Here is a 19687-nt window from a genome sequence, read left to right on the forward strand (position 1 = left end):
TACCCATGGGTCTTCCTCGGTCTCTGTCACCCTCTAGTGGTCTGCCTAGCCTAGGATCTGGGCTGTGGTAGTGCTTGGAGGCTGGTTTACTGAAGACCTGCAGACATCCTCGTGAATTATGTCCTCCTAGGGCAGGAGGCACCCTGACCGTCTCCAGTTTGTTATTTCCAGTGATCTTCTGCAAGCAGTACTCACATGGTCACATGTCCTCTCTTGCCATTTCTTGAGGTTTGCAAGGAATCCTGACAGTATGTTTGCCACCTTCCAAAGGTTTTATTTCCTTGACCTTGGGTTGACTTTAATTTTGGTTTCCAGGGTGCCCACTAGCCCTAAGCATTGTGGTAAAGTAGAATTGTGCTCTGGTAGGACTCCCCTGGTGGCCCAGTGATTAAAACTCCATGCTTTCAATGTGGGGGGCTTGAGCTCGATCCCTGGCTTGGAAATTGAGATCCCAAATGCTGAGCAGCATGGCCCCCCCCCCAAAAAAATAAACCTACCCAAACAAAAAAGAACATCCCACCCCACCCCCACAAAAAAAAAAAAAAAAAAAAAAGAAAGAAATAAAACACCAGTGCAGAAATGGGCACTAGTCTGGGAGCTGGCAGCTGTGTGACCTTGGGCAGGTTACTTCCTTTCTTTGGGCAGGAAACTCAAGTTCTCAGCTGCAGCTGTGTCATCTCTGCTAGAGAGTTGAAGTTTTGGCATTATTTTTGGTTTTTGTGTTTGGCAATGAATACCCATTGATCCATGGTCTAGAGGAGTGCAGTGTCCGTCCAGCTGCAGCAGAAGCAAGATTTACCCTTTGAAGTATGTGCCTTTCTATAAGGGTCTTGCAGAGGGCCTGGCCAAAGCCAAGTTCAGCTGGTCCCACGAGGCCACCAGATGGCAGCAGTGGGCAGGCAGATGGCCGTGGGGTGAGCCGATAAAGCCAGCATCCAGAGTTAGAATTAGCAAGGTCAGAGCTAAAAGCACCCCAGAGGCCACTCCCAGGCCTAGAGAAAGAAGTAGGGTACCTAAGGTCTCTGGCTTCCCTGGTGGCTCAGTGGTAAAGAATCTACTGGCAATGCAGGAGACTTGGGTTTGATCGCTAGGTTGGGAAGATCCCCTGGAGAAGGAAATGGCAACCCACTCCAGTATTCTTGCCTGGGAATCTCATGGAGTCACAAAAGAGTCAGATATGACTTAGCGAGTAAACAACAACAATACCTAAGGTCTCACCGTGAGTTAACATGTGATGATCTCCTTGCTTGTTAGAAGAACCGAGATTGGTTTGGCTTCTAGCTGGCGCCGCACAGGAAGAAGCAGGAGACAAAGACCTAGGCCATGGACCAGTGACCTGGAGGTGGGAAAGGAAGGGGGCAGTAGTTAACTGTCTGCCTTGGTCTTGATCTCTTCGAGCGTCTCTACCCTCCCACCCTCAGTAAGGATGGTGCCTGTTGTCTTTCTGCTCCCCTCCTGCCGGCACTGTTGTCCTCTGGTTCACCGTCCTCCTATCAGGTTGTGCCTTGATGGAATCTTTGTCAAGGGTCATCTCAGAGTCCCCACACCCAACAGATCTGTAGGCCCAGGGCCTTGCACTTTGCAGTAAGTTAGCACAGTTGGTTGAACAAAAGAATTCTCTTAAAAAAATTTCCCAAGGGGTCAGAGTAGGGCAGGGAACCAATCTTGCCCAGCACGTATCATGTACTGGGTACATGCTAATTACCCATGCTCTGCTGGGTACACATCCATACTTCTCAGAACCCTTTGAGGTGGGGTTCATTTCCCCTGTTGAGGCTCAGCGAGGCTGAGTGACTTGTCTAAAGTAACACAGCTAATTAACCAAGCAGACACTGGAAGCATGCTCTGTTTGATATCAAAGGTCAGGCTCATTTCTTTTGCGTTTGCCACCTCCCTTCGGAGTGACTGCCCTCGAAATGGAGCAAGTGACTCCCCCAGGCTGGAGGGCAGAAAGGAACAAATAGGTTTTTCTCTTCTGTGGAGAAAACTGGTGGTGGGCTGCTGGGGAGAGGGGCCTGAGAAGCAGTGAAGGGCAGGTGTTTGCGGAGCGGGTTTGGGGGTGGCACCTGGCGGTGGAAGGCCATCTGAGAAGAGTTCAAGTGCCTTTCCTGTCCAAGGCAGGACTCCAGCAGTTCCCCCTGCCGGCGTGCTCGTCTCCCTGGCCCTGCCCATGTGGCAGCTGCCGCACGCCATCGCCCCCTGCCTGCTGTCCCCTCTCACAGAGGCCCTCCCTGTCCACCCGGCCCAGGGTGGCCCCCTCACCTCTCTCAGACGCAGTCTACTCCCAGCCCGCCTTTATCTGCCACCCAAGCAGTTTTCACCGCCTGAAACCACAGTATGGCTTGTTTACTCATTTGTCATCGCTCTCCCCTCTCCAGGTGTGAGCAGGTTAGGGACTGGGTCTGGTTTATTCTCCTCAGCTCTCCCCTGGCATTGAAAAGGGCCCCATGAGAGTTAGCTGCATGGGTGCCTGGAGCTTTGGATGTGGGAGGGATGCCACTTTCGGAGGCTGTGCTCAGGAGACTTGGCCCGAGGTCCTGCCCTCTTCCCACCTTCTTGGAGAGGCCCAGGGCCGGAGAGCTTCAGCTCCTTGAGGCTGACGGTGAGGCCTGGTGCCCAGGCTTGTGGGGCCGGCTCTGCCGCTGCGTGTCTGCCAGGCTCTGCCTCGGGCCCGCGGCTGCCCAGTCTGTCCACGGGAGGCAGGGGTGGGGGCCCGCCCTGCCGCGAGCTCACAGGGTGCTTCTGGGAAGGGCTCCTTGGCCCCTAGCAAGAGGGCTGAGTTTCCATTCAGAGAACCCTCCTCCTCTTTCCTGGTGGGGATTGATTTGTTCCAGGAGCACTCTAAAAGTGAGCATTAAGTGACCGGCCTGTAATTGCACCATCATTTTTAGGCTCTTGACAGATGGCACTGTGCTTGCCCTTCCTCTGGGGACCGTGCCTGTCTCACGGGAATGCTCAATAATCACGGTGACAGCCAGTGCCTTAAAGTGCTCTCGGATGTGGGCCAGGATGAAATTGGCCCATTTTGAGGAATCTTGGATCAGCTTTTTCCTAATCTAAGAGTGACTTTCTACCTCAGGAGGAAGCCTGATGCAGCCAAAAGAGCCCAGAAGAGCCAGGTCCAAGTCCTAATCTGGCTGTTCATTGGCCGGGTGATCTTGAACTAGTCATTTAGTCTTTCTGAGCCTGAATTTCCTCATCTGTTAAATGAGAAGTGTAATCCCTAATTTGGCTGCCTCAAGGGGGAAATATCATGTCATTCATTCATTCGCACACTCCTTCCTTCACGTCCTCACTCTACTGTTCAACAAATACTTGTTGAATAGGCTGAGGGGAGGGCAGGGCATTCCAGGCAGAAGGAATCCTGGAAACAAAGGTATAGCAGTAGGAAGTGCTCCCTGGTGTAGTTTGCTTACCATGGGGCCAGGCGGGATCAGAAGGGACTGGGATCTCTCAAGAATATAGGCATGGATTTATTCTGGCTTTACTGTGAACAGTGGGAGGGGTGGCTGAAGGTTTGGGGAGCAGGTGAGAGACATGAACAAGGGTGGGGAGGCCCTGCCTCGGAGCGGCTCTCGTAGGCAGCTTTCTGCTCCGGCCTCTTCGCTGTGGCTGATTTTGAGGTAGTCCAGATTCTTAGGGGGTCCTCTCCCCTGTGATCTGACTGATAGAAAGTGCAAAACAGGTGGGGCCTGGAGTCACCTGGTTTGCTGGTTCGCCCTCTGGGGAGCTGTCTCAGGCCCCAGGGACCGCGTCTTGTTTCCTTGCATCTTGAATCTTTGGATGAGCAGATTTGGGGTTTCTCCCACACCTCCCCGAGGAGATGAAGGGTGTAGGGAATGGTTATTCGTGTTTACCAAGGATGCACTGTGTGCCAGGCGTTTTGCCAGGGCTTTGCAAAATCGTCTATTTAATCCTTACACAAAGTTTGCCAAGCAAGGCTCCCTCTCCATTGTATGTGTGAGGAAGAGAGGTTAGGAGATGTGGCTTCATCCCGCCTAGTTACTTGGCCTTACCTTGCTCAGTGTGAAACGGGGTCGGCAATGTCACCTTGTCAACTGGAGGGCGTTAGGAGGAGGATCAAGTAAGATCCTGGATGTGTACAATACATGCAGATGGCTGCATGCACAGCCCGGGGCTCACTGACAGTACTGCTTCCCAGAGAACTGTGGTGACTCCCTCGGGCCTTTCCTGCCTGGTGATAGAAGGTTCCAAGCTCTGGTCTCTCTTCTGCGCACCTTCCCCTAGCACGCCCCTGGGCCAGGGGCTCCGCTCAGCACTGTCCTCATTTAGTCTGCAAATATGAAGGCATTGCTCTTCTTCAGAAAACGCTACAGTACAAAATTCATATCAGTGTATGCTTACTTTTTGGCCATTTTGGTGAAAACAGTAAGAAGTCATGGAATTTTAATGCTGGAAGAGGCGTTCTCATCCTTACTTGAAATATGAGGAAACAGAAGCCTGGGGAGATGGTCCCACAGCTCATGGACACAGGGTCAGGATTAGAACCCAGGGATCTTGAGCCCATGGCCCTTTTACTGCCCTGCAGCACCTCTCATGAGAGAGACTTTAATTGCTTCATCTCCTTTATGGAGGAAGGAAGAATCCAGTTTAATAAATTTCATTACACCAGCCCCTTTATGTAACAGGGCTGTTTCCGGGTCCTGGCAGATGGTCCATAGTAACAGTGCTTTGCTGATTTGGTTGGAGCTGATCCTATGAAATGAAAAACCCCGTGCAGCAGATGCCTTTCCCAGTCCCTGGCCCAGGAAAAGCCAGCCGCTCAGGGAAGGCCCTGCTGCTTTGGTGCTCACCGTCTCTGGTGGGACCTAGTGTCAGTCCCCGGAGGTCATCTTAAGCCGGGTTGGGTTTTTACAGAAGGGCCACACTGGTGCAGTTTGTTGGTGGCTGGGGTACTGGTAAAAAGGATGTTTCTTCTGGGGCCTGAGGGACAGATGGGCTCAGGGAGCAGGGTGGGAGAGGTCAGACGCGGACAGGGAAGACAGGCTGTCCCTCTGTGGACCTGGCCTGTGGCCCTTCTTCACACCATGAGGCTCTGGACCTCCAGGTGAGCAATTGGAATGTAACTTGCAGTGCCCCTTTTGTTGAAATGACTGGGGCTCCACGTCTGATTAGCTTCCCTTTCCTGATGAGTGCTTGATCCTAACAGTCCTCCTTATGGCCTCTTCCGGTGGTGCTCTTTACTGCCACTGCTTGAGGCAAGTGGGACGTCCTCGGGGCACCAGCAGCGAGTGGGCGTCACTTCTACAGACCCTTCTTGACCTTGTCCTGCTTCTCAGGTCTCCCTCTCACAGGGTCCTCCAAGGTGGGGGTGGGAGAATGCCCCCCCCCCATCTGTGAGTGCAGCTCTTTTAGGGCTCCAATAGGTCTTTAAAAGATTTTTTTTAAATGCCATGTGGCATGTGGGATCTTAGTTTCCCCACCAGGGACTGGACCCATGTCCCCTGCATTGGAAGTGTGGAGTCTTAACCACTGGACTGCCAGGGAAGTCTCCCCAGTAGGTCTTTTATACTCACCGCTCCAGTGTTCTTGCCTGGAGAACCCCATGGATGGAGAAACCTGGTGGGCTACAATCCATGGGGTTGCAAAGAGTCAGACACAACTGAGCAACTGGGCACACACACATGCTACTGAAGAACCTGGGATAGTCCCCGGGGTTAGAAGAAATTTGAGGCACCATCAGAGTCAGGTGCCAAGATGTTCTCGCCGGTTGATCACAGACTGGCATCCCAGGACAGGCTGCTTTCCCTCCTTGCTCCTACCCCTGGGTGAATTTTTTGCCCTCCCAAAGTTCGGGGGCAACTTCTGCCTCTCTGCTTGAAGATCTTAATCTGGGCCTCCTATTAACTAACAGTTCAGTTTCTCTTTGAAAGCCAAGGATGCAAATAGTATAGTGGGATCTCTTGGGGTTTCGGAGGTGGAACCCTGGTTTCCTAACGTAACAGCTTGGGTGCCACGGTGAGTTCTGCAGGATGCCCTGGCCCCGGGTAATGGTTTATTCCTGCTCCTGGTCCTGCTGGCCTCAGGTTGGCCTGCAGGGGGCGCTGTGTTCACACAGCCGAGTGCCGGGAATTCACCCAAGGGACCCAGGCAGCGCCTCTCTGCAGGCCCAGGCGTGCTGGAGAACTGCGGCTTTCCCTTGGCCCTGCCGGATCTCCCATCTCATTCCCAGCTCAGCCTCCAGCTTGGGTACCGTGAGTCATCGTCATCAGTGGAAAACTCGGCCTCGCCAACAGCTGGGCGCAGTGCTTGGCCTTTTTTCTTCTTCTTTTTTTGTAACTTCACAGAGATGGAAACTGCTGATGATCATTTGCAAGAGACAGCAATTGAAAGCGAAGTTCAGGGCCAGGACAGCAGTTCTAGGTGGGGAGAGGAGAACTCTGAGATAAGGGTGGGGATGTGTGTCTTTCCATGACCTTGCCCTTGGTCCTCCCAAGAAGCCATGCTAGGGAGGCAGGCAGTGAGGGGCCGTGTGGGCCTCACTGGTCTCTGTCCTTTTCTGCCAAGGAGCCCAGGAGGCCTTGGGTAATTAACTGATGCAGGTGACAACGAAAGCTTTGATAGGTTGACTGGGGTTTTTCTAAGAAGCTGTGAGGAGAATGTGCTAGAAGTCAGAATGACCTGAGTTCTAGTCCTGTTTTGCTTCTAACCCACTACGTGACCTTGGGTAAGTCAGTCACTTTGCTCACTGGGCTGCACTTTTCCCGCTGAAGCACACAGTGGGGGTGGGGTTTGAGTCCCTTGAGGACCCTTCCTGCTCTGGTGCTCTGTGAGTCCGAACTGAATGTAGGAATTTTGAGCCTTGATCCCATGGTCACCTTCAACAATTGAGACCTGTAGCTGTTTGTCCTGACGCAGTGAGTGGTGCTGACGGAGAATCACAGAGGTATGGGTTCCTTGTTATTGTTCAGTCGCTAAGTTTTGTCCAGCTCTTTGTGATCCCATGGACTGCAGCACACCAAGCTTCCCTGTCCATCACCAACTCCTAGAACTTGCTCAAACTCATATCCATCGAGTCGGTGATGCCACCCAACCATCTCATCCTCCGTTGTCCCCTTCTCCTACCCTTAGTCTTTGCCAGCATCAGAGTCTTTTCCAATGAGTTGGCTCTTTGCATCAGGTGGCCAAAGTATTGGAGCTTCAGCTTCAGCACCAGTCCTTCCAATGAATAATCAGAATTGATGTCCTTTAGGATTGACTGGTTTGATCTGGCTGTCCAAGGGACTCTCAAGAGTCTTCTCCAGCACCACAATTCGAAAGCATTAGTTCTTCAGCGCTCAGGCTTCTTTATGGTCCAACTCGCACATCCGTATATGACTACTGGAAAAACCATAACTTTGACTATACGGACCTTTGTTGACAAAGTGAGGTCTTTGCTTTTTAATACGCTGTCTAGGTTCAAGAACTTCTTGGCGGCCTTCTTCCTCTCCTCTCCCCACGAGGCCATGGACAGAGGCTCTTGGAAAGCAGGAAACTGGGATTCCGGTTCTGACTCCGCCAAAATACATGGTATGTCCTCAGGCAAATCCCTCACTTCCTTCAGTCCCGTTTTCCATTTTCTTGAAAATCAAGGATTAGATTCCCTTCTTGGCTTCAACTTCCCCCAACTCCCACCTGCCACCCTCCCACCCCCACCCAGGCTCCTGCTAGCTTTTCTGCAGGGTGTGATTCTTAGCTGCAGAAGCCCTGGGGTATAGTTCCCTTTCTTGCCGGGAGGAAGAGAAGCAAGATTATTTTTTTAATTACGCAGCTAAGATTAGGCAGCAATCTACATTTTAAAATGTTATTAATAAGACTCTGAAAGTGTGCAGAGAAGCTTTGGAGTTGGAATGTGGAATGAGATGGAAAACATCTGCAGAGCCAGCGGCCTCTGTTAGGGATTTTTTTTTCCCTCTGGGTGCCAAGTGACTGCTAGGTAGGGACTGGTGGTCTGGTGTGCCACTGGGCCCCTGGAGGAGCAGGAAGCCCTAGCACTCAGCCAGAGAAGCGTCCTCAGGGCCAGGGATCGTGGCTCAGCCTCTCAGGATGGTTCTTTGCAAACTGGTTTTAGAGAAAGAGTTATAGTCATATCGCCAGTTCCTCTATTTAGAGTTTGTAAAGTGCTTTCATACTTATTGTTCCCTTTTTCATCAATAGACCTGAGAGGTAGTTAGAGCCAGTCTCACTGCCCCTTCAGGAGTTGGGTGAGGTCTGTTCAATGCAAGATTCTTCCTTTAAGAAAGGGGGTGTGCTACAGAGGAAAAGCCCCAGACAGGAAGTGGGGAGCTGGGCACCTGTCCTGGCCTCCCCCTCCCAAGCCAGCTTTGCCCGTCCTCTTTCCCTACGTTGTATCTCTCTATAGCACTTAAAATCCTTTGCCAGCGGATATGTTTCATGTGATTTTTGTCCGTTATTCTGTCTCCGCCTCCCCCCCGCCCCCCCCCCCCCAAGGAAGGGAGTTTTGTCTGTTTCCTTCCCCGCTGTGGCCCCTAGCACTGGGACAGCGCCTGGTGTGTAGAAAGTGCTCAGGAACTATTTGTTGAATATTGAGAGTGCTTGGCTCTGCTTGCAAGTAGTCTATGTGACTTGGAAGAGTTATTTATTTTCCTCAGTTTTGTTTTCTCTTGCGGGGAGTTGGATGGGATGGTCTGTGGCATCCTTGTGGCAAACAAAAGCCTGTGGGAAGCAGTGCCTGCAACTCTTCTTCCTTTCAGCAAACACTGAGCACCTGCTCTGGGCAGGCCCTGTGCTAGGTGCTCTGAGGAATACAGAGAGCTTAGGAAGGTCACTGTTCTGCACCCTTTGGTTTATGTGATTGTTCATTTTTATGTGTCACCTTAACTGGGCCATAGGTGCCCAGATATTTGTGTGAATGTTATTCGGGGTGTTTCTATAAGAGTGTTTTTGGAAATTAACATTCATATAAATAGACTGAGTAAAGCAGACTGCCCTCCCTCATGTGGGTGGGCCTCATCTAATCAGTTTAAGACCCGAATAGAACAAAAGGCTGACCCTTCTCTGAGTAAGAGAAAACTCTCATGCCTGACTCCAGCCAACAGCCTCTGAATTTGGACTCTGGCTCTGCAGATTTTGGACTTGCCAGCCTTCAAAACTGTGTGAGCCAGTTCCTTCTACTACATCTTGCTCTATAGGACCTCCTGGTTCTTTTTCACTGGAGAACCTTGACTGAGACAGTGGGCGATAAAAGACATGTCATCAAATGATCTCCTCTTTGGAGGCATAGGATAGTAGTTGGACCAGGGTACAAGCACCGTGCCTGTGGCTCCTAAGAAAGAGATGGCCTGTTTTGACTTAGGGGATAGTGGAATACTTTAGGGAGGCAGTGGCATTGGAGCCAGGCCCTGAAGGGTGAGAAGGGATCCTGTGGGTAGAACAAGCAGGCCGACCGGCAATATGGGCTGGGGCACAGCACAACCCTGAGGCCTGGGAGCGAGGAGGTGGAATGTGCCCTTGACAGAAGGGCTGCCATCAGTGCTGAGAGAACAGAGGTACTTGGAAGGATGGGCTTGTGGAGGGCAAGAGAGCTCAACACATTAGACAGTCTAGGACCGGGGCTTCCCAAGATGCCCTCACCAGGACTGGAGGAGAAACCGGCCCTCCCTGCGTTTGTCTGGGACGCCCCCGTCCTGCGTGGTATAGACAGTCCTGCAGCTGGTCCAGGGCTTCTCAGGCACAGTCTATCTGGTCTTCCCTCACCAGTGCCCCTGGTTGAACAGCTAATAAAGTCAGTGGTGAAAATGGAGCGGCTGTGTGGAGCACCTGGCATGTCTTTGCCGTCTGGGCCAAGGATGATGCTCCCTAAGTAAATTGACCGGGCTGGCTTCGTGCCCCTAGCCCACACAGGCATCCCTGTGACTCTGAACAGCCTCTGGAAGTCCATGGGACTGCTCACTTTTGGAGGGGCAGTGTGAGCCAGACACGGACTGGTGGGTCCCCTGCGGGGCAGTGGCCAGGCGCCCTGACTCGGGGCAGCTCTAAGCTCTGAACCTGAGCCTTCGCCTCTCCTTATGCTGTAACTTACCGTAACTTGAGGACTGTATAAATGCCTTCTCACAGCGGGGTTTCGTGGACTAAAGGGGACAATCCATGTCAAGAGTTTGGCATGAAGTTAGTGCTCTCAAATATTAGTTATTATCGTTGGGGCATCCTAGGTGGCTCGGTGGTAAAGAATCCACCTGCAGTGCAGGAGACGTAGGAGATGTGGGTTTGATCCCTGGGTGGGGGAGATCCCCTGGAGGAGGGCATGGTGACCCACTCCAGTACTCTTGCCAGGAAAATGCCATGGGCAGGGGAGCCTGGCAGGCTAAGAGCTCATGGGGTCGCAGAGAGTCAGACACGACCGAAACCACTTAGGACACACGTTAGTATCATTATCTAATTGTTGCAGGGTTGTCACTCACAAGCTGTGTGATCTTGAGCAAGTCATTTAACCTCTGTGACCTGTTTCTTTTTCTGTAAAATGGGGTTTACACCCATTGTTCAGTGTTGATCAAATTATATAACTTCATGGCAATGCCTAAAATAGAGTTTTGCACAGAGTCAACTCCCAATAAATAATTATCCCAGGCCCTTATGTTTTTATTCAACCACTTTGCAGATTACTTCTCTTCTTTTTAGCTGGACAGCTCATGTTTGGAATTTTTATTTCTATATTAATTTTTGAAAAATTCCAAACCTTCATTATGTGATATTCTTCATGGTACAACTTTGGAGACCTGGGAAATTTTACAAAAAAAAGAAAAAATAAGATATGCAGCCAGGTTTCCAATTTTTAAAACTGGTTACCACAACATTGACAATCAAGTGTACTTGAAAAAGAAAAAAAAGAATGTATGCATGTGTACAACTGAAACACTTTGCTGAGTAGCAGAGATTGGCACAGCGTTATAAATCAACTGTACTGAAGTAGAAAAGGACTGTTAACCACATTAGTAGTCTTTGATACTAAAGTGGATGTTTTATTTGAGGACACTGGTCAGACTAGATAGTCAGAAGGTGCCAATAAAATTAGATTGTACACCACTCATTTTTAAAATTAATTTACTTATTTTAATTGGAGGCTAATTACAGTATTTTGGTGGTTTTTGCCATACATCGACATGAATCACCCATGGGTGCACATGTGTCCCCCCAACCTGAACCCCCCTCCCACCTCCCTCCCCACCCCATCCCTCTGGGCTGTCCCAGAGCACCAGCTTTGAGTGCCCTGCTTCATGCATCGAACTTGCACTGGTCATCTATTTTACGTATGGTAATAGAGATGTTTCAATGCTGTTCTCTCAAATCATCTCACCCTCGCCTTCTCCCACATAGTCCAAAAGTCTGTTCTTTACATCTGTGTCTTTTTTGCTGTCTTGCATATAGGGTCATCATTACCATCTTTCTAAATTCCATATATATGCATTAATATATTGCATTGGTGTTTTTCTTTCTGACTTCACTCTGTATAATGGGCTCCAGTTTCATCCACCTCATTAGAACTGACTCAAATCTGTTCTTTTTTATAGCTGAGTAATATTCCATTGTGTATATGTACCACAACTTCCTTATCCATTCATCTGCCGATGGACATCTAGGTTGCTTCCATGTCCTGGCTATTGTAAACAGTGCTGTAGTGAACATTGGGGTACACATGTCTCTCAATTCTGATTTCCTTGTATACTACTCATTTTGACCCTGAAAATTTTTAGACATCATTATTAAAGTTTAGACCAGGAGAATGTCTCAGAGGTCATCTATCCCAGTCCTCTTACTGTATGGATGGAAAAAGTATGTTCCCAAAGGGAAGGGACATGTTCAAGGTAATGAAGTCTTGGAGAGAAGCCTGGTTTAGAATCCAGGTCTCTGAGTCTCTGGTTAAAGCATCTTATCTTCTCTAGCTCACCTTGCTTCATCTCTTTCCCATTGCTCTCTCCCACCCTCTTCCTTTTTACCCTTGAGTTTAAATTTATTTGTGCTGTATGATGCGATGTGCCAGATACTATGCTTGCATCTAATAAAAATCCCAAAATCCAATGGTGAAACTTCAGTCTCTTCTCTTATTGTCATTAGAGGCAATGGCCCTAAGATATTGGTAGTTGGCAGCTGGCAGAGATTTGGCAAATCAGTAGAAACTGGGAGTGAAGCGACGGGAATCCTGGGAGAGGCTGTGGTGTTGAGTTGGGGGGGATAGTAGTAATAGGGCTAACATTTACTGTTATGTGTCACGCACTTTATGAAAAAGTATCCTTGCAACAGCCCTACAGAGAAGGTGTTCTTATTCCCATTTTTCATATGTTGAGTCATTTGTTCAAGATTATAGAGCCAGCAAATGACAAGGGTTAGTAGTGGGGAGCAAGAAGTAGGTAAGTGGAGACAGTTAGATTGTTCATTTGTTCATTCAGGCAACAATTTTATTGAGCATCTACTCTGTGCTGGGCATTTTTCTAAGAATCAGGAATGGGCAGATGTAGCGCCTGCTATCATGAGCCAACTTTCTGGAGGGAAGACAGACTTTAATCAACAGTCCTTCTAATGAGTGTACATTTATAAACTGAGACAAGTGCTCCCCAGATGAGGAAAGTGGTTCTCTGAGATTGTTGCATGGAAGAGTCTGATCTGGGCTGAGGACTGCGCAGAGCTGCAGAGTGAGCAGGAGTTGACGGGGTGAATGAGGTGGGGGGAGAGGAGACGGTGGGGATGGAGGGAAGCAGTGTAGCGGCCTTGAGAAGCAGCAGGGTGACACGTCTGCCCGAGGGCAGTAGCCTGGTGTGCTGGCGTCCGGCCCCTGTGCTCTGAGCTCCCCTCTCTGTTCTCCTCTCTCCTACTGGGTGACTCTCGGACACTTAGTTCTGTGTTGAAAACCTCTTGGTTTTTATCATCAAGTGCCTTTTTATAAAGTCTCTGTCCACATAGCAGAACGGAGGATGGGTTACAGAAATGAGGTGCTTATACTCCAAGGACTTAGAATTAACAACCCTGAGAGTAATAGGTGTTTGTAAACAGGTGAATTATAAATAGAGCTCCTAAGTGCACAGAGGTTTCCTCCTCATGTGTGTGTGTGTGTGTGTGTGTGTGTGCGCGCGCGCGTGTGTACTCCAGAAGGTGTCATAGCATCCTGGAACATTCCAGGTGGGAGGGACTGAAGAGGTTGTGTGGACTTCCCTCTGCCTGCCCTGTGGGATTCTTTTTGTAACATCCGCCTCTATTTGCTATAACTCCATTTTGATATCTTCAGTGGCACTGTTTCCTCCTGGGACAGATTCTGTTAAGAAAATATGGACATTCCTTATGTTACAGTGTAACCTACCTTCTTGTCACCTTCAGGACCCCTTTCCTTGAACAGGGTAAAGATTCCTCTTCCCCCGAGGACTGATGGTACTGTCGGAGCTGCTTCTCGCTGCGCCGGTTGCTGTGGCCGCAGCCCCTGCCTGCACCACCATCTCGGGCAGCCCCCGGATGGTAAAGGAAGCTGGCTCCGTGACCATTCCCCATCCACCCCGCTTCCCGAGTCTTCTCTGGCCCGAGAGCGTCCAGGGCTTTGCACCTCATCTTCTTTCTCTTCATTCACTCCCCCTTTTTTGTATTTGCCCGTTTGTTAAGATGCTTATCAAAAGGGGCTTATAAAAAGGCCCCAGGGGATTTAAATCACTTAGTAACAAAATAACATTGCCTGAGTCCCAATTAGACTGGCGCTAGATTGGATCCAACTAGATTGGAACCCCCAATCTAGTGTCTCTGCCCTTTTGTTCCTTTTCATGGCCCCACCACCTTCCCACTAACCTTGAAGTCCTGAAATCAGAGTGCTGTTTATCTCCTCCCATCCCCTTTCTCTCACATCAAATGGGGTGTCAAGCCTTGCAAATTCTTACCTCCCCAGCCCCTCGTGACTTCAGCCTCGGCTGTGGCTGATACATCTCAGGCTTGTGTCTCTGTAGTGGCTTCTTTTCCTTCCTTCCTTTCCTTTTAACTTGCTCCTACTGTGACTTTGCTTATCCCCTCTCCTCACCCCTAGAACCTTTTCCCTGTCAGCAAGAAGGGGCTGGTAAGAGTATCTGTCTCATGGTGTTCTTAGGATACTGCATAGAGATGGTTTAGAACAGTATATAGGGAATTCCCAGAACAGAGTGCTTAGGCACACAGTGGATGCTGTGGAAGGAAATGTTAGCTATGAGTATTATTACTGCCCACCTGCTGATCCTTTGCAGATGTACCACCCCCAAAACACTCATTTCATCAGACCCTACCTCTGCCCCAAAGTCTGCAGTCTGAGACTGAGAGTCCATGTAGCGCTCATCCCTAAAGTGAGCATGCCAGATGAATTGCCAGGGTGTGGGAACAGAAAATTATGATGTCTTTTGTGTTTTTATTTCATTCTTTTAAATTTTCTACCTTTGAAGTGTGTTTTATACTCAGTTCAGTTCAGTCACTCAGTCATATCCAACTCTTTGTGACCCCATGGACTGAAGCACACCAGACTTCCCTGTCTATCACCAGCTCCTGGAGCCTGCTCAAACTCATGTTCATCGAGTTGGTAATGCCATCCAACTGTCTGATCCTCTGTTGTCCCCTTCTCCTCCTACCTTCAATCTTTCCCAGCATCAGGGTCTTTTATACTAGATAGTTTTGAATAAAGGTATTGTTATTGTTCAATCATTAAGTCATGTCTGACTCGTTGCAACCCCATGGACTGCAGCCCACCAGGCTTCCCTGTCCTTTAGTATCTCCCAGAGTTTGCTCAAACTCATGTCCATTAAGTCGGTGATGCCACCCAACCATCTCATTCTCTATTGCTCCCTTCTCCTCCTGCCCTCAGTCTTTCCCAGCATCAGGGTCTTTTCCAATGAGTTGGTTCTTGGCATCAGGTGGCCAAAGTATTGGAACTTCAGCTTCAGCATCAGTCCTTCCAATTCAGGGTTGATTTCCTTAAGGATTGACTGGTTTGATCTCCGTGCTGTCCAGTGGACTCTCAAGAGTCTTCTCCACTTTTATTTTTATCTTTATCTTTGCATATGTGAATGTGAAGTCGCTCAGTCGTGTCTGACTCTTTGTGACCCGATGGACTGTAGCCTACCAGGCTTTTCAGTCCATGGGATTTTCCAGGCAAGAGTACTGGAGTGGGTTGCCATTTCCTTCTCCATAAAAGTATCTAATTCACAAATATGTATAATGCAAGTGCATGCTTTAATAAATGAATATGCATGTATATATATATGTATGTGTATGTTGGAAGTATTTTGCTGATAGAAGTGCAAGCAAATAAGTCTTGATGGTCAGGTCCAGACCCTGAGCCTGGCGTTGCCCTGTGGCGGCCCCAGCCTGGCAGCCCTGACTCGCCTCCACCTCCCAGCCTTGCGACCCTCACACTCTCCACCTGCCCACCTCGTGCTTTTGGATTTCTGTCATTGCTTCTCCCCTCTCCCTGCTCCTGGAATGTTCTCCCTGATTTTCTCATTTTCTTTTCCTATCCAGAAGTTCACCTTAATGCCATTTGTTTCATCAAGCCTGCTGGTACAATTCCAACTTGGAATGCTCCCTCTAAGTTCCTTAGACCTTCCTTGTTAATACCACTCATCTGGCCCCGTTGTTTTCTCCACTGCATTGGGACCCTTGGCCATGTATGTTTCTTGGTTATTCTATGTTAGCTCTCACATGGATGTGCCTTTTAACTATAATTTGCTTGCTGACTTTATTTTGAGCTGTATGTTGTTTCTCCCGTTTATCTGGAGACACACACCTATACTTGTTGGATTACATTAATATATCTATTTTTTTATCATAGTAATATAATTATTTGTGCTGATGTGCTGTGTACTCACTTGTGTGTGACTCATTGCGACCCTATGGACTGTAGCCTGCCAGACACCCCTGTCCGTGAGATTTTCCAGGCAAGAATACTGGAGTGGGTTGTCATTTCCTCCTCCAGGGGATCTCCCAGCCCCGGGATCTAACCTGCGTCTCTTGCGTCTCCTGCATTGCAGGTGGATTCTTAACTGCTTGAGCCATTGGGGAAGCCCTGTACAATTATTTACTGTAAGGTAAAGATTCATTTGTTATACATTTGGGATCTGAATGTCCTTGGATTTGCCAGCATGCTTCAGCTCGAGGCAGGCAGACATTTATCTACAGTGCATTAATGAACATCTTTTGTGTGTGGATTCATTGTTTTCTTTTATTCCAGGTGACCTAAAAATCGTAATCCTTGTGTTTAATGCCTTTATTTCAGTGCTTGTAGTTGCAAGTTCTGAATGGTCCTCTGGGAAGGAGGCCATTCTAGTGAGGAAAGCTGGATGGTACACAGAACATATCCATTTAATCTGAGTTTTCCCCCTCTTCAAACATTGTGAGAACGGCTATTTCATCAGCCAGGTTTCCTCAGTTTGTGACAGCAGCTGTGCAATCATTGAATCTGCCATTGGTCTTAGAATCAGAAGACAAAGGTTTAAATCTTGCTTTTCATCTTCTGCTGGTTTCATGGACTTGATCAAGTCATGTACCCTCTCAAGTCATCTAATCTTATCTGTAAAATAAGCTTACTAATCTATACTTCCCAGAATTCTTATGAGGGTTGATTAAGATATGATCTGTGAATATGCTAGACCCCTGGGAGGTGGTCAGCTTAAAGGAAAAGGAAAAAGGGATCACTCCCTCTGTCCCCTGTGAGCCTTCCAATGCAAAGTGTATTTTGGGGAGAAACAGACAGCTTCAGGGAGTGGACCTACCCGACTGAGCAATCTTAGGTTGGAGCCCAAAGGCTGGCTATCCAGGCAGCCTGACTGTCTCTAATAAAATGTCTGTGGCATCCCCAGGGAGCATGGAGATTAATTAGTTCATCTTTGTAAAGTGCTTTGAAGGTGAAAAGTGCTATATAAGTGGAATGGTTGAATTGCTATTGGAAATGTAATCATGGTAGCGCCATATTCTGGCAGTCTTGCCTGTCTTGGACATTAGTAATCAATAGCAGAGAAGGTTCTAAGATGTCTCACTTGATAAGAAAGGATTCACTGTGGGGTTTGTGATAACACAGTTCTTTCTGTAGTCTTGCAGTTAGCAACTTGCTAGTTCTTCTCAGCAGAGGAATGCTAGTGTTCTCTAAGAAATAGCAGTTTCATCCTCTGGCTTCTTGGGGCTCTTCTTGCTAAGGCAGCCTGGTGGTAAACCCCAGTGAGCTCAAGCAGAGGGACAGTTTGCCAGTTGGGAATGCTTTGTGGGTCCTGGACCCTTGAGCTTCCCCCGCTCAATCCTACAGAAGTTAAGGAAGAGTTAAGAGATGTTGATGTGGGCCAGTGTGAATAACCACTGCAGAGTGGTATCATGGACTAGTAGAAGGAGCTGTGGCTTAACTGTGTGACCCAAGGCTGGTCACTTCTCTGAACCTTAATTTTCTCACCTGTTTAATGGGATCATAGTGGTTGATGAGTACAGTAATAAAGGTGCTCATAGGAAGGAGATTTCTTCCATTCTGAGGAGAGTTTAAAAGTCAAGAAAGGTTTTGCAGAACTGGGATCCATGAGCTGGACTCTAAAGGTTGAGTCATAGTTTGTCAGACGAATGATGTAAGGAAGGGGCATCCATGGCAAAAGGAACAGCGCGTGTGAGGTCAGGAAACAGCACATCTGAATGGACCCCTTCCCTGTTCTTATAATATATCTGCTACCCCATGGGTTGCACAGACTTGGTTCCCTCTTTGAGGAAGCCTGGAAGAATTTTTTGGTATCGACATTGGTGTCTGTGAGCAGATTGGTCCTGAGAACCATATTCCCCCAGAGCCCTGTACCCCTTCACAACTCTGACATTTCCCCTGTGGTTGTTTTTTCACTGACACTATAAACCATATGTTGAATGTGGGGCCAGATGAAGCTCTGATACTAAAACACAGAGTATGTAGTAGATTTGTCTAGAATTTAATATGCATTACTTGGTGTTTTGTCTCTTAAGCAAAGTTTTTCTTTGTTAAAACAAACATGTATAAAGAATTTATACAGCGCACATGGTTATGCATATTTATTGCAGAGAATCTGTTAATAATCTATGCCTCATCAGATTTTGCATTTCTGTTGAAATAACAAATGCGGCACTTGGTACAACTGAGTAAGTTCGGTGAATTCTGTCTTATCTGGGAGAAGAAAGGCCGGTTCCTTTTTTCCAAACTTCATTTTCTTCAGTCGTCTTTAGCACTGGCCAGCTTCCCAGGTGGTGCATTTGGGGGACTGACTGCTTTTCTGGCTCCAGTGATTTTGTCTTTTTTTTTTTTTTTTCCTCTCACTCCCTTCCCTCTAGCACACATAGGCATTCGCCTTGGGACTGTTAGCATTGCTCCTGTGGGTAAGAGCACAGATTCTGGAAGGTCCTCTGTGTTATGTGGAGGGGAAAACACGTGCCAGTGGCTACTGAGAGGTTGTGGCCTGGGGAAAATCAGGAGCCCGGGGAACCTCAAGGTGGCGGGTGGGGGGCTCTGGATTGGATGAGAAGGAGGGGAGCCCAAGAACAGATATCATTTTCCCCTGCAAAGTGCGAGTTAGGTGTGGGGGAGGGGAGGGGGGTTAGAAATGTTACATAGAGAGCAGTGGAAGTGTTCTCTGTGGCCATGTCCACATCTGTTAAAAGGCAGGAGCCCAGGCTGTAGAAGCAGCCTCTGCTGGAACCCAGCTTTGGCACTCACTCCTTGTTGGATCTTGATCAAGTCAGACATCTCACCTCTCTGAGCCTCACTTCCCACACCTGTAAACATGTGCCTGTGCGCACCTTCTTTACAGGAAGATAGGAAGGCCCCTGCTGCGTGGTAGTTGGTACTGAAATGAGTGATCACACATTCTCTTGTAGTTCTTTGCTTACCCATGGGAGCACAGCCGTGGAATATAGCCTTAATTCAAGTTTTGTTTTTGTTTTAGTAACTGGCAAGGTGTTTACCTGGGGCCGAGCGGACTACGGTCAGCTGGGGAGGACAGTGGAGACTCGTGAAGGCTGGCAGTCAGAGAAGCAGGATCCATCCCTCCCCGGCTCCGGGCCACAGAAGGGCACACCTTCGTGTCTGCCTTGCTTAACGGGAGCGACTGAGGTAGGAAGTGACCTCTTTCCACAGAGGTGACGTGTCTCTTCCTTGTCTTTTGGGGGAGCGTCCACTGAAGGCCTGCTGTGTGCCTATAGTCCAGGCTGTGTGGTGAGTTTCACACAGGAGGCTGAAGGGGTCTTCGCTTTGAGTTGTTCAAGTTGAATATGGTAGAAAAGGCAGTCACCCAGATACCTGTACTGTAGGGCAGACTGTCTGTGACTCCTCTGGAGATTCCAGGGGCTCCAGGTCCTCTTCAGAGGGTGAGAGATGCATTCAGGGTACAGGACTGGGTTGGGCTTTGCGGAGGACCCAGCTTGAGCTGTGCCTTGGAGGATGGGTGAGACTTGAGCAGGCGTGAGAGGGAAAGGAGGACTTGAGTCGTGGGGGTGGGGAAGTGAGGAGGGCGTTTGGGGAGCGTTGGTGGTTCTGTTTGGCTGGAGCCTGGGGTGTCTGTGGTGGGGAATATGAGGTAATATCAGAAGGATGAGTTGGGACTTTATCAGAGGGGCCTCTAATACTAAGCTGAGTAGTTTGCTCTTCTGTTTATATTTCCCAGTGTAGAAAACACAGTAGTTCAGTTGCTTATTCAAGCCCCTTTAGTTCCCTGAAATGTCTTGAATTTCTCCATTTAAGGCA

General features: G+C 48.8%; 1 protein-coding gene across 4 annotated transcripts in view; it reads left to right on the forward strand.

The window, feature by feature from the left end:
- Positions 1-19687, forward strand: part of SERGEF (secretion regulating guanine nucleotide exchange factor) — a 234296-nt gene that overhangs the window by 37158 nt on the left and 177451 nt on the right. For all 4 annotated transcript variants that reach the window (XM_043481332.1, XM_043481331.1, XM_043481329.1 and 1 more), the window contains one exon: positions 18891-19057. In XM_043481332.1, coding sequence (XP_043337267.1) covers positions 18891-19057 — 167 coding nt within the window. The remainder of the gene's footprint in view (positions 1-18890; positions 19058-19687) is intronic.

The sequence above is a fragment of the Cervus canadensis genome, chromosome 11 (assembly GCF_019320065.1).
Source record: "Cervus canadensis isolate Bull #8, Minnesota chromosome 11, ASM1932006v1, whole genome shotgun sequence".
Taxonomy (NCBI): Eukaryota; Metazoa; Chordata; class Mammalia; order Artiodactyla; family Cervidae; genus Cervus; species Cervus canadensis.